At 42.5% G+C, this 14,098-nt stretch overlaps 1 protein-coding gene across 17 annotated transcripts in view; it reads left to right on the forward strand.

The window, feature by feature from the left end:
* Positions 1 to 14,098, forward strand: part of FBRSL1 (fibrosin like 1) — a 561,483-nt gene that overhangs the window by 252,795 nt on the left and 294,590 nt on the right. For 15 of the 17 annotated variants that reach the window (XM_030024925.2, XM_030024940.2, XM_030024933.2 and 12 more), the window contains exon 4: positions 8,528 to 8,563. The exons of the other annotated variants lie outside the window; for them this stretch is intronic. In XM_030024925.2, the coding sequence (XP_029880785.1) occupies positions 8,528 to 8,563 (36 nt within the window). The remainder of the gene's footprint in view (positions 1 to 8,527; positions 8,564 to 14,098) is intronic. 17 annotated transcript variants of the gene reach the window in all.

A 14,098-nucleotide genomic window follows, 5' to 3' on the forward strand; every position in this document is an offset into this window, starting at 1 on the left:
GCCTGGTCTGTCGTGAAATAATTGCACTCTAAAGAAAACTGAAGCAAATGATTGATTATGTCTTGCACACAGTCACAGCCATCAGTCCGTCCACAACAAAACCCAAAGCATTTTGTTGCTTCTTTGCCACAATGAAACTTCTGTGGGGAGAGAGTGCTACAACTTCATAGTAAGGCAGCAATTGTCTGTCTTGTATAGCGCGTCTTTCCAGACATTACACTGAGTGCCATTTATTATGGGTCATTGGGAAAAAAAATGCTTATTATGATCTAGTGAAATCACCTCTGGCTGCAGAGGTTTGATTTGTTGAGGCTGGTCTCGTCTTTGGGGTGATGAAACTTCGGAGCAGAAAAACAGAGATGTTTTAGCCCAGGTTTGCACAGCAGATGGTGTGGTGTGGGGGAGAGTGGGTGGGAATTTGCCACTTGTTTATGTTCCCAGTGTCAATGTAAAATTCCCTTAAAATCTACTACAAAGCTGACACGCCTATTACACATGTACTCTCAGGTCTTCTACAACCAACACAGAGTCAACAGCCTTTTTCCAAAATGGGATTTTCCTCTGCTCTCTTTCATAGTGAGGTAATTGGAAGTTGCCAGAGAATTAAGAGCCAGATAAGCCATATTGCTATTTTGTTGTGTTGACCCAAGTAAAAGTGGAAGGCTTGGGCATTTTGTTTTGGTTTTTCCCCATGTTCCATAATTGTCCTAATCTTTTCTGATGTCCTGAACAGTCCAAAAATCCACAGAGCCTTGTATAATGGCTCGAAAAAAAGGTTTTTATCTTTTTCTTGACCCATCAGCTTAAGAACTGCCTGCTTTTTAATGGATTTTCTCCCTCACTAAATTGAATGGATCGTCCCTCATTATCATTTAAATAGAAGCCTCACTCCCTGTGAACATGGAAAATTTGAATGTGGTAGTAGAGCTGTGATAATTTGAAATATTCGGAAGGTGGGGGCAAGGAGGGGGAGCAGGCGGCAGAGTGCAGAATTGCTGTATGTAATTGTCATGGATTCTCAATTTTGTTGCCACAAGATGGGAAAATAGACTAATAATTGTCTTCCAACCCTAGTAGAATAGTTGCCCTAGTTAGCTGAAGCTAACACTCTAATTGTCATGGGGGCACAGAGATGAATGAGGATGTATGCAGGGCACAGCCAGGGCTAAATTGAGTGATATACTAAGGCAAAGAGCAAATTGGCAATTATTGGCCCAGCTGAAAAGGTTGGCAGGTGTGCTGCTTTCTCACGAGCCCTTAGGGGGAAATTGGAAATATAAAATATCGACCATAAATACTCACTGATTAGGAAATATGTTGCAAGAGGTGCTGGCCACTTAAGAGTCAAAACTCTCCTTTTCAAGGGATTGGCTTCAGCTGTGCATAAAACCAGCAAGCCCTGCTACTAAGTTGTTCAGAGTTTTTTCCTCTCATCCCCCATCCCTCAGGCTCTCTTTTCTAATTTTCCATCGTTCTATCCTCCTATGTTTGTTTGTTTTTCTTTAAACATAATAAACGAAAAGCAGTCTTTTATGAAATGCAGAGATTTTCCTCTCTCTAAATGTTCTTTGATAAGTGTTTAGCATATTGTGTAGACTAGATATAAAATTCTCTCTCTGGTAGATGAATACAAAATAACTTCTGTGATTTCTAATTCAAACAGTTCACTGTGATCTGCTTTTCTTTGTGTGCCATCGCAGGCACCTATCTCCCCCTCCCTCCTACTTTCTGTACCATGCTTCCCCTCCTGGGGCAAAGGGATTAAAGCAGCAGCAGGGTACAAAGCTGCAGGTCTGTTATGCGTGCCTCAGGCTGAAGTACCTTGCCAGAAGCACGATCAAATGAGCCTCTGAACTGAGAATTGGACCACAGTCGCACCACAGGTCCATATTTATCCATTTTTCAATCTTTGGCATATGCGGGACACCTGGTCTTGGCTCCGGGCAGGGTGGTGGTGGGACAACAGAGCTTGGCGTGTCTCAGGCCAGGAACACCTTAGTGCGATAGTCAGGGATGTTAACTGAGTGAGTTGAAGGAATTTTTTGGAAGGCCTGGGATAGCAACGTGTGGACTGCAAACTCTTTTGTGGCACGTGCTGTCAGCTGTTCCCCATATGTAACACACTAGAATCTGATCGCCAGTTTGAGGAGTGGAATAAGAGCATTGTAGAGCTTAGTGAAATAAAGGTAGCAACAGAATAGTTTTAAGACCCCCTCCTCAAACCATGAGTTCTTGGGAAACTTGTTTGAATATACATGCAAGGATTACAAAACCTTTCAAGTCACATTCTTCTGGAGGCAAAAATTCATGTCCCTTCAGCATGCTAGCTACTTTTATCTTTGTGTCCCTCAAAATACGAAATGCTTGCATGAAAACTGCTGCAGCAGAAATGATGAGCAAAGTTGTAATGACTTGCATGAAGTTTCAGGTACTGAAGCATAGCTAGGAAGAAAGAAAGCCTGGAGAAGTTTTTCTGAAGTTGGCCGAGGGGTGATGGTTTGAATGGGAGCAGCGCTCATGCATGTTCCATGTGTTTCGGAAATGTGAGGTCTTTTCATATTGTTCCTGGCTTACTGTATGCAGTTCATTTGTTCCTGGTCAGCAGCCATCTTTCCTTCTGCTGTCAATGGCCATCAGCTGTAGGAATCTAACTCTCTTGATTGGAAGCTGTTCTGTAGCTTACCAAGCCAGTTACAGATGTTTAGACCTTGTGTAGTTTGGTATCTTACTGAACTGGTTTTGCAGTATTTCCAAGCATAAAACCCTTTGTTTATCCAACATAATAAAATAAGTGAATTAAAGAAGGAACACGTTCAAGTTTTGCATGACATCCAAAATCATTCATCATGTATTGTGGTTATCTTGTCAGGTCCTGGTCTAATCTAAGTGAACATCAGATACACTCTGTGACCTTTGCCAAGTCAATTGAACTCATTGTATTAACAGACAGGAGTGTGACTATGGAAATTAATTGCGTTAAGAGACTCCATGTTAAGGTCTGGGATATCTTCTGCCCTTGGCCCTTTTTGCCCTCCTCCCCACTTACTCCTCTTATTCCAAGACATTTGAGTTTTCTAAGGGACTTGCTTGGAAAGGAAATACTAGATTTCTCTGGTATTCAAAGCTGAACCAATATTCTGTTGTTGAATGTTCTATAAATGACCAGGTGGACAGTTAAACGTGCATGCTTCCTTGTGCCTCAGTCCTGTCTGACTGCGGAATCGGAGTAACCGAGAAATAGTGGAAGACAGGTACAGCTGAGGTGGGTTTTCATCCTGAAAAAATGCTATAAAAGATAATTAAAAATTAGTTCTCTCCATATCGTTGATTAACTCTGTTGAGTGCTAATCAACCAAATCAGGCTTGTGGCATTAGGCCGTATGATAGGTTTGGGCCTGTGATTTGGCAAGGCAAGATTAGGCACTAAATAGGAGCTGGGAAGTCTGCATCAGTTCCCTCCTCTGCTGGGGACTCCTTGGGTGACACTGGGCCTGTGTAAGTCTTTCTCTGCCTCAGTTTCCACACTAATATGGGGGTGGTGTTAATAATAGTGCTAGGAGGCTCTTTCTAGGGACTGTCCTGTGCCCACACAGAAATAGCTATTTGCCCAAAATGGCTATTTCAACAGCTGACTTGGAGGTACTTGATATACTTTTGGTTTCAGCCAACAAAAGTGGCACATTTCAGAAAAGCTGGAATGAACTCTTGACGTTTCTGGAATATGTTCATTTAGGTCTTTTAACCAAAGAGGAGGGAAGTGAATATTAAGAACAACAGCTAATTTTGTGGTCATGCTGCCATCACCTGCTTTTACCTAATCCCCTTATAGTTAGTTCATGTGTCAAGGATACAAAAGATCCAAGTTGAAATCTGCCTGACCCATTGAGAGTGGGGAATTGGCTTGAGGTGCCCTATTACCTTGATTATTACTGGATTTTAAAGCCCTTCCTACTGTCATTCTAATTCAGTAAATAACCGAATGGCTTTAAGAAACTGAACAGAGGGTGTCTTGATTTCTTTTGCATCATGAGAACAGTGGAAGGCCATGCTTTTATTTATACAAGGGAAATAACTTTTCCTGTCAATTTAATAGACGATCTTGGAAAACCTGCTGAAGGTTATTGGTGAGATCTTGTCATGATTTTCTTTTCTAAATTGCAATCACAGTGTTTATCAGGAATAAAGGAAGAAATCTTTTAAATACAATTGTAGATTGCAGTGTAACTGAAACTCTCAAGGACATTGGTGAGGGGATAGTAGAGTCTTTCAACAGTAAGATTTTGTCTTTGCTGCCAGAAAGGTGTATTTTTTTATATCCAGTGTAATTAACACGAGAGCTATCCCAGGGTAGAAGTAATTCACTCTGTGACATAACTGAAATGCCTTGTCTGTGCTGTCTGGTTTTGTTTTTAACCTTGGGCTTAAAAGGAACCAAAAATCTTTAGTTGTAAAAGAGCACATCATCTGCAAAATATTATAAGCCATTTATCTTTATGCACAAATGCCATCTAGCACTGTAGTTCTACTTAAGCGTCATTAAATGCATAGACCACACTCATTTTGCCTCTAACTAGTAACAGTCTCCCTTAGAAACCCAGGGTATTCCAGACAGTGCTGAAAGAAGCACGAGAGGCACAAAAGCCGGTGCTCAAGCCAGGCAGAGAGGGCCTCTGCCCTCCCCAAGGGTCTGCTCGGGATTGCTTCACGTGGCAGCTGCAGCCAAGGGGAGCAGCGTCTGCGAGCTCGGCATGGAGGCATCTGCTGCGTTGGCTTCGGCAGAGGGCTGGCAGACCGTGCCCGCTGGCCGCTGCCTGCTCCGGGTGGCCAGCGCTTGGGTGCTGTGGGCACATCGCTCTCCCCATTTCCTACTTCTTCTGCAGCGTCGGGTTTTGCAGATGTGAAGGCTTTTGGAAAGGTAGTTGTTCCTGCATCTGGCTGCAGAAAGTTGGTCAGGTGGGGTCACGGTCCTCTGTCTTGGAGTTGCATGTTTGGCTGCATCTTTCCTGCCTGCGATGCTTTCTTCAGCCAGTGTTTGGAGGCCAGAACTGAGCCTGCTTGGGTGCCTGGGTTGAAGCAGTAAGCGCTGGTTTGGGTTTTGGTCTCGGGTGAACCAAAGCTACCAGGCAGGTGCTGTGCTGGTCGGTGCAGCAATAACGTGACTGTGGCTAGCTAGGTACCGCAGAAACCATTGTACCCTGCTGCTTGAGGTACCTTCAGATGAGGAGAAGATTGACCAAAATAGCAAATAGACTATTTTGAGAATAAGAATTTTATGACGGCCGTCCATATAAGCACTCCTATCCTGTAGGTAAGAGCCTCTGTAAGTCATTCCAGCTGAAGATTTGCCCCAGTAACTGCTCTTGCCAGGCAAGGACTCATTCATAGTCAAAGGAGGTTTCTTCAACTTTGGGTAGATGCCAAGTTAAACTTCCACTAAGATTTCTTATATTTGCAGCCACGATTGATTACTTTTCTCATTATTTGATCTTGATATAGAGACATATGGATTGAGCTATGTTTATATCAACCCTCAAAGATTTTTTTCTTTAGGAACATCCATCACAGTTGCATGCAAACTGTTCGGCTCTGGCACTCATAGCTGATATTAGCTGGGGCTTTCAAAGTTTCTACATGTGGCAGTTGGTATGGATCCTCCTAAAGAGCCCACAGTGTTCCCGGCTAACCAAGAAAGCAATAGCGGTTTGTTAGATGTGCAGAAAAATGCATGCAAACAGCTCTGGAGAGCGTGGGACATGGCTGTGCATAAACCTAATTGTTGGAAAGGATTTTACAAGTTGAATCCAAAGTATTCATCAGTTACTAACTTTATACAGGCAATAAAAATTCAGGGGGGGGGACACGACACACGGACACCCCCCACCACCACCACTACCCCCCCCGATTTCCAGGAAATTTAATGTTAAAACTTGTAAGGGAGGAAGAACTTCTTAGATGTGAGAAATGCCAGAGTAAATTGCCATTCAGTTTTAATTATTTCTGATGTAACACTTTATTCAGCAACTCTTTTTATTGTTTTCTACTCAGTGGTTTTGAATCAGTGGTCTGCACATTCCTGGGGTTCTTGGACAGCTTGGGGTGCCTGAAAGATATCTAAGAAAAGCAGGTCTCTTGTTAGTGCATTTGAGTTTGTTGTCCAAGGGTCTGCTCCATCCCGGGAAAATATTTTGGGCGTGCACATAATTGAAAATAACTGTTAAAGTGAAAATGCTCTGAGAGGCTGTTTCCCTAGAGAGAGGCTTCTAATGAAACCTCTTGTTGCTGTTTTTGGTTATTATTTCCAATTTGTTAGACCTTGTCAGTCTTTGTTAAAACTGAGTTGATGGGGGAGGGGGGAGTGGGGAGAGTGAGAACTGCCACCCCTTCTCCTTTCCTCCTCCCACCTCTCCAAGCAGGTAATTGGCCCTCTCCTCATTTCCATGTGTACTTTAGGTGAACTGCCTGATCAAGCTATCCAAAGTGTCAGAACAGATAATTGTGTTCAGCTGTTCAACATACTTATGTAGATAGCAGGATATTGTTATTAACCTTTTTTCTATACAAGGCTGAATTCCATGAGTTAGTTGTTTGTTTGTTTAAAGTATTTAGAGGGAGGGATAGGTTTGTCTTAGTTTCTCAAAAACAGAGATAAATGCTGCTGCCCTTCATTTCACCAGTCTGTAGCTTTATTTCTGGGCTGTTTGCACCAAAGAGGTTTATAAATAACTCTCTACTTTTTTGTAGTGTTTGAAGGCAGAGGCTAAATCAATGTGCAGTATGCAAAAGGTGGAAAGTCAAATGCTGTTAGCAGTTTATTATTGCTATCTCAGACTCCCCTGTGAAGGCTGTCCTTTTTCTGCAGAACAGAGGTCTCCTGACAGCAGGATAGAGGTGCAGGTGTTGCGTGCCAGGGATGGGGACTGGCACCCAGTCACACATCGGCTGCAAACCTGTGTGTAAGACCTGTGAAGAGCTGTGCCACGGCTTTCCCTCCGTCTGGCACCCTGGTTTCTGTGCCAGCTGGTGAGAGGGTTAATGGGGAGCCCTCCTTCCTCCAGCAGCGCACTCACTTAGTTGTAGGGCTTTGCTGTTGTCTCTTCTTCGCTTTGGAAGCTTTCCTCCATGGGCGCTTGGCTGGCAAATTGCTTCTCTGATGTCCAGGGCAGTTGCAAGACAGTGGCACAGAGCATGCATGGGCAGACCGACGAGGCGATCGAGTCTTCCATGGAGTGCAGGAGTCTGGAAAGGTTTCTGCGTGTATCTAGGTATCTTCTGATCGAAAGGTTTGCAAACTGGTAGTACAAAGGAATGGTTATCTTACTGGTGGAAAATTACAAGTATTTGTAGTAGCCTGCAATCAGTTTGCATCAATCTCTTTGGGGGTATTGTGCTGTTGTGGTGATTTAGTAACATGATAACTTCTGGCGCTGCTGCAAAAAGACAAACAATCTTCAAGATCAGCCTGCAACAATTCAGTACTTTTGTTCAGGCTTTGGTACCCACTAGAACATCAGTCTTGGAAACGGGACTGCTAAGACTCCCTGAATCTTGTTTAATAAAATCACGTAGCTAAGGCATCATGATTATAAATCACACTTGGAAATTGGCCTGCAGAGTACTTTCTGGGTCATGTGGTGTCATATGCCACCACTGTTCCCGGCTTCTTTTTAATTTCCGAAAAGAAGGCGTATAGCAGCAGCTGGAGATAGGGGTAGAATTCATTTAGCTGCTTCAAGAAAGCCACTGCTAGTGAAAAACAGCAGCTCGACAGTCTTACTTTGTAGAGAGGGGAAAGGGATCCAAGTGACTGGAGGTGGTGTAATGAAAAGGAGAAGAACCAAATGATTTAGCAGCCTGTGAAAGAGGTAAGGATGTGGTAGAGAAAGGAGCAGGAGGAGCTGAAATGAAGAGCAGGATTAAACAATGTAACTTAACTTATTCTAAAGGGACAGAATGCTTATTAAAGCTCTGAGAGATGATAAATTAGTGCTTTGCTGCTATTGTTTCAGATAGAGTTGTCATACGGTAATACTGCAGCAATGAAGGCTGGAGGCTCGCAAATTCATAGAGGGGAATGGAAGGTGGGATATACGGTTACATGATTGAAAGTTGGAGTTGATGAGGCAAAATGTGCAGCCCCAATTCAGGAGAGCATCCTTACGCGTGTGCTGTTCCTTGGAAGCTGCCGTTACGTACTGAAGAGGGACGGTTCAAAATGCGTACTCCGCTGCTATGAAGACATATCCCACGCTCAGAGCTTTTACCTTAGCTGGGAGGTGCTGTCGAAGCCCTGCTCTAGCTTATGAAACCCTTGTCTGAAATAGCCCCGGAGCCCTCACCTGGAAATGCTCTTTTGCTGTTATTCCTGTGGCAGCATGCAGAATGTCAGAAGATCATTTGAGGCGCTCTGGTTGTGAAGTTCTCCCCTAAGGAATACTGGGCTGGGGGAGGGAATCGCAAAATGATTCTTATCTTACATTACACAGAATCTCTTGCATTACTTACTGTGGCATATTGTTTCCTCCCACAGAGTTCTGCTCAATCGCTTTCAGGAAGAGGCTACTCCGTAAGTCATTTTACAGCTAATTCTTTCACTTCTGTTGATGTTGATTGCAGAGGTTTACACTACCTATTGCATATCCACTGACATGAAAGAAATGCAGAACATAAAGAATAGGGTTAGAATGCAGGACTGTCACGCACCTGGCAGGGGACAGCCCTGACATGTTAGAGCGCATTAGTCTGGGGCCTTCTTCAATTTAATTTTATGCTTATAGGGAGGGGGTTTTTTGTTGTTTTGTAGTGGATTTCCGCTAGATAGTCACCTCCTGAGAATTAGAAGACATGAGTGGGGAGGTTTTTCAACACCAGTGGGAGATGCTTCCCTCTTCTCCTCCCTCCCCCATCAGGTTTTCATTTGTGCGTTAAATACAAGAATCAAAGACAAAATTACTCCATCTTAAGAGGAATTGTGACCCTCACCGCTGTGAATAAAAAAAGTCAATATTCTCTTATTTACAAGCTCTGAGTTATAAAACAAGCTCCTTTGTTTTCAGAGGAGTGTGTTGCTGGTGTTTTCTTCGCAGGAGTGCCATAGGTGCCAGTGTTCTAGGGCTGGTGTTACAGGGCCAGGACACATCTGCATATGTATGCAATGTAATTGATCATTGCTGTTCACATGTACCTTATTTGGATGTGCATTAATGACATTTCTTCTATGTAGAGGTGGTATAATTGTTTATTTTGGGTACCTTTGCTGCTCAGCTGTCCAAAAAGGCAGGCGCACAGACCTTATTGTATATGTTAATAAGAAATAGGAGAGGGTGTGAGTGGCTTAGCAATGTCAACATGAAAATTTCTGGAATCGCATTATATCTGACTCTCATAACAAATGTATGGTGTGTAGATAGATACCTGTTACAATACCCCGGTTGTTCAGCCAATGTCATGTATACCCTCATTGCTAGTGCAGAGGTTGTAAGATGAAGGCATATGCTAATCTTGTATGCAAATCTGAACGAGAATGTCTCAGTCCATCTAACAATTCCTGCCTACGCTTATTGACAATAATTGCTGTTTTCACAACCTCTGCCACGATAAAGTTTTGCCTTCTAGGTCCCAAACTCTCTTTCCTACCAAGAGCTATAACTGCTCACTTTTCGTAGACCAGAACAAGGGTGGATTTTATATACTTCAGGAAGCTGATGTGGAGACCTGATACACGTTTTTTTTGCGATAATCACTTGAATGATTTTCTTTCAATAATTTATGTTGTATGTTTAGAGTTGTATGATGGAATCTGTGAGCTTCTACCCGGTGCTGTGCACACAGAGAAAAAATTGCTAGGCGGCGGAGAATTTATGGTCTGATTTCATAGCAACACTGTTGCATCCTATCATACATATTATCAGGAATTCATAATACAAGACTAAGTACATTTTAATCATAAAGCCATTACAAAATACCATATGACTTGAAAAGTCTTACGGTTTTAATGAAATAATGTCACAAATTTTTAGACAGGAATGACACATATGCCTCCTAAATATCCTCCTGTCTAAATCTTTCCAGCATCCCAGGTGAGTATCATTACTTAATTTGTTGAGTGATGAGGAATGTTTGCTCTAGGACCAGTTGAGCGCTGCTTCCCATACACGTGAACAGTTAGATTCACCTAAGCTTCTAAAGGCAGATGCTGTATCTTCTATTTGTCTGTAAAATGCCATGCATGCCTGTGGCACCACATAAATAATAATGAATCGTCTTCACAGATTTTATGACTGAGGGCATGGTTTGGGAATTAAACAATTTCCCACTGGCTATAACATAGGTTGCGAAATCTTAATGGAAAAAGGCCAAAGAATTCTTTTTAGAGTCTCAAGGCCAATAAATCATAGGACTGTTTTCCTCCATTGCTGGCTGTTAAGAAATTTACTCTTGTCTCTCAGAGAAATAATTTTGAGAAAATTTCTAGCTCCTTCTCTGTGCATGTGTGGGGACAAGGTTCTTTTATTTAGCCAACCCATAACTTCTCAAGGGAGGTAGGAGCTTTCTGTGTGCCAAGGCAGTATTTTGAGATCATGAGCAGTGTGAGCTGGGGTTGCTTTTCCTTATGGGTTGTCGTTTTCCCTATTAAACCGCCTTCTGCCTCACCAGGTACCAGCTGTTGAGGCTGACCATTTCCCTTAAGACTCCGATGCTGCTCTAAATTGATTTAGCATAAGGCAGAGACTATCACTTCCAGCACTGCCAGACCTCGCTGGCCCAAACCTGCATTGGAAGCTGATTCTCCCAGGTGGCAGAGAGATGTTCAAACCACCGGTTCAAGACAACTGGCCCCAAACCAGGGGCTGTCCATAATATCTTGTAACAGTTTTCATTTTCTCATGAAAGCAGCTGTATGTGAAACACTAAGTCAGTATTTTGGCTCTGCCCCTGTTTACATCAAATAGGTTGTTTGCCAGACATGGTGAAAGCATGATAAAAAATAGTGCTAGCAGGAGGCATGATGGAGACACCGTTCTTGTATTGAGTGCTCCTTCTGATATCTATGCACGGCTTGTGTTGTGGAAGACTGTCACTTGCGGAATGATAATATATATCGTTACTCGGTGAAGTTCTTGTACTGGGTTTCATAAGCAGCTGTTTAAATACCACAAACTATTTTGTGCGTGTTCATTTTTAATTAGCTCATTTTGAATCTGCACACTTTACCATTCACTTGCTTCAGCCATCCTTGCAGAGATGTTTGCTTTCAGAAATATTTGTAGAAAATGCACGTTTTAAGGAAATGTGCATTTGCAAAAAGAGGACTTAAAACCTGTGGTAGTAATCTTGTATGAAAAAATCTCAATCCAAGGTTCAGCTCATCCAGCTGGGCCACAGAGAGAAGGCAAGCAGGGCCTGTCTGTGCAGTCAGAGCAGGCTAATGTTGAAAACCTCGGCAAGCTGCTCATATATGAGGTACAGACTCTGGAGCTAGAGTTAAGAAGAAAACTAGATGCAAGTGTCTAAATAATAACTCCTGAGTGCTGAATATTCCAACAACTTCATTGACTTGAGGCTTCCCATGGAACGTTAAGTGAACGTTAAGAACATTAAGTCCTGAATAAGGACCATGCTTGAAATAACTCCATGAAATTCTGGTCTCATTGGAGTTACCACATAACCTCTGGTTAACTTCAGCTGCACCTGGCTTTAAATTGTAGCCTCAAAAATAGCGTTAACAGTGACTTGGCACATAGTTTCACAGTCTATCTGTAGATATCACAGACAAAATTTCTTATAAATGTAGTTCCCAAAATAAGTTTTGAATGGCGTTTACTTTTACTTGGATAACAGGAGACATATCTATGTCTGTACTGTTTCTGCAAGTTCCTTATCTCATCAGTAGCATGTGTTTCATATCCTTATCTTATTAAATGTATACTTCCGCTGTGCTGAGAAGTAGAATGCTAGTTTGTTTATGGAGGTTAATATCTTTTTCCTTTTATGACTTGATGGTTACAGACGTGTGATAAACTACTCTAGCCATTTGTCACACTTCCTGCACACACAAATGAGATTAGTGATTTTAGTCAGAAAGGTCTGTCTGTCTTCTGAGCAGACAAAACAGATTTTCTTTTTGGTAACAGGATGAGAGGTCTGTCTACCTGAAAATGCACTGATTTGTTAAAAAATAAGCAGAGAATTAGGCATTAGCTGTATGTTGAGGTTTCTGTGTATCACTGATACATATCTACCCTGTGGACCATTCTTCAAAGTTATTTCTGATAGTTAAGTCAATTTAGGACCTAACATAGTTAGAAAGTAGTTACAATGAACATAAAATTAGTACATACAGTTTGTTATTAATGGCTAAAAAGTTGCAATTGTTTATAAGGTTGAGCACATCATATAGACAAACGCAAGCTGGAGTTGAACTTGACTCAGTTTTGTAGAGAGCATGGAAAAGGATAGAACTGGGAATATGTGGTAGCATAAAAAAATAAACAAAAAACCTCTTCCAATAAATTATATAGTTTATTTATAGAGCATCTGTGCAGCTGTTCCTCTTCTGAAATGGAAGGGGCTAAAATGCGGGAGGGAATAAAAGAATAAACTTGAAAGCATATGGCAAATGGATAGCCAGTGGACCAACCTGTCTGTACCTTGGAACAAAAGTACAGGAGGATGAGATGTCTTTGTTTGGTTTTATTTGTTCTTGGAAGATTTTTTTTTTTTTAAATAAAAACAGTAACATAGACTTGGCAACAGCAGCAGCTGATTTTTATTCTGAGCTTCTGTAAAATATCAAAGTCTTTGCAGCCTAGTCAAATCCCTGGCAGCTCGTCAAATTCTGTTGATTTTACATCTTCCTTGTTGAGCGCCGGAAACCAGTGTCTCAGATAACTTAGACTGCAGCTCATGGATAGAAAGAAACGTGCAAAACACCATAAGGCTAGCAGAGACACTTGGGTCATCCAGAGTCAGCTTAGTGCTATCTGCAACCTTCTTTCCTTCTGCTGGTGATGTAGCCTGAGAATGATTATCTTGTTACCCAGATGAAGCTGGAACCTGAGGTGGTATAGGCAAGCACTGGTTGGCTTTGAGCACCCTGAGCCCTGCTGCACCGTCTGCCTGTACCCCAGTCTGCTCCTTCCTGACTGTTTCTCTCAAATTATGTTGTTGATTTTTGGAACTGGCTTTCCAGTTGCTAGTGATGATCTTTATAGCCTTCCTGGACTCCTCTCATGTGCTGTGCGCTTGATGTTGCTGTACAGTGAGCTGTCGCCCAACACAGCTGCCCATGACCACCTTACCCCGCTCAGATCTTTTTAGCTTGTACCTGTGAGCACGCTTGCCGGGACAGCAAGTACTGAGCTGTAATTCACCTGATTCACAGCATGGAGGTGGTGTCCAGTGGAATGAGCTCAGTGGGAAGGAGGACAGATATGAATTGACTGCAGAGTGCTAGGTAATCATCAGCCTAGGAACTGTTGACTCTTTGCAGGTTTATATACCCTCATATACCCTGTAAAGCTCTTTTCATGGCCTGTTTTAGTTTTGTGCCAGCTCAATGCAGTTCTGTGAAACTCTGAAACAGATGGTCCCTGCTAAGGAGGCTGTTCCCACGCCAGAAATCCTCAGTGCGTGCACAGGCAGGTTCACTGTTTCCGTGTAATGGTTACAGAAGCTTGCTGAAGATCACTCCAGCAGCATTCCCCTGATCCACTCTGTGCTTCAAGGATGCTCTTGTGCTCTTAGGCTGGGGACTAAATTGTCAGACTGGGAAAAGCACCTTCAGCATCATCTTTTCTGTACAGAGCTTAAGTCAGTACCACTTCCTACATGGAGCATGGTCCAAGACCCCAGGTGATGATTATATACCTTGCCATCTTTGAGACTGCCATGGAGAAACTGGTGTCCTGAGAAGGATAAATTTCTACATAAAGGTCAACAAAATTATTGCTATGAAGCATATAATACTTCTGATTGGGAATTCTTGAGTGTGCTTCAGCTCCTGGCTGTGGAAGCATGCTCAGTGACCAGAGGCAAACTTGAATTGTAACTAATGGGGTTTCTCCACCTGTCAATCTGTCATACACTAATGAAAAATTTC

The sequence above is a fragment of the Aquila chrysaetos genome, chromosome 9, assembly GCF_900496995.4.
Source record: "Aquila chrysaetos chrysaetos chromosome 9, bAquChr1.4, whole genome shotgun sequence".
In the NCBI taxonomy this organism is placed as follows: Eukaryota; Metazoa; Chordata; class Aves; order Accipitriformes; family Accipitridae; genus Aquila; species Aquila chrysaetos.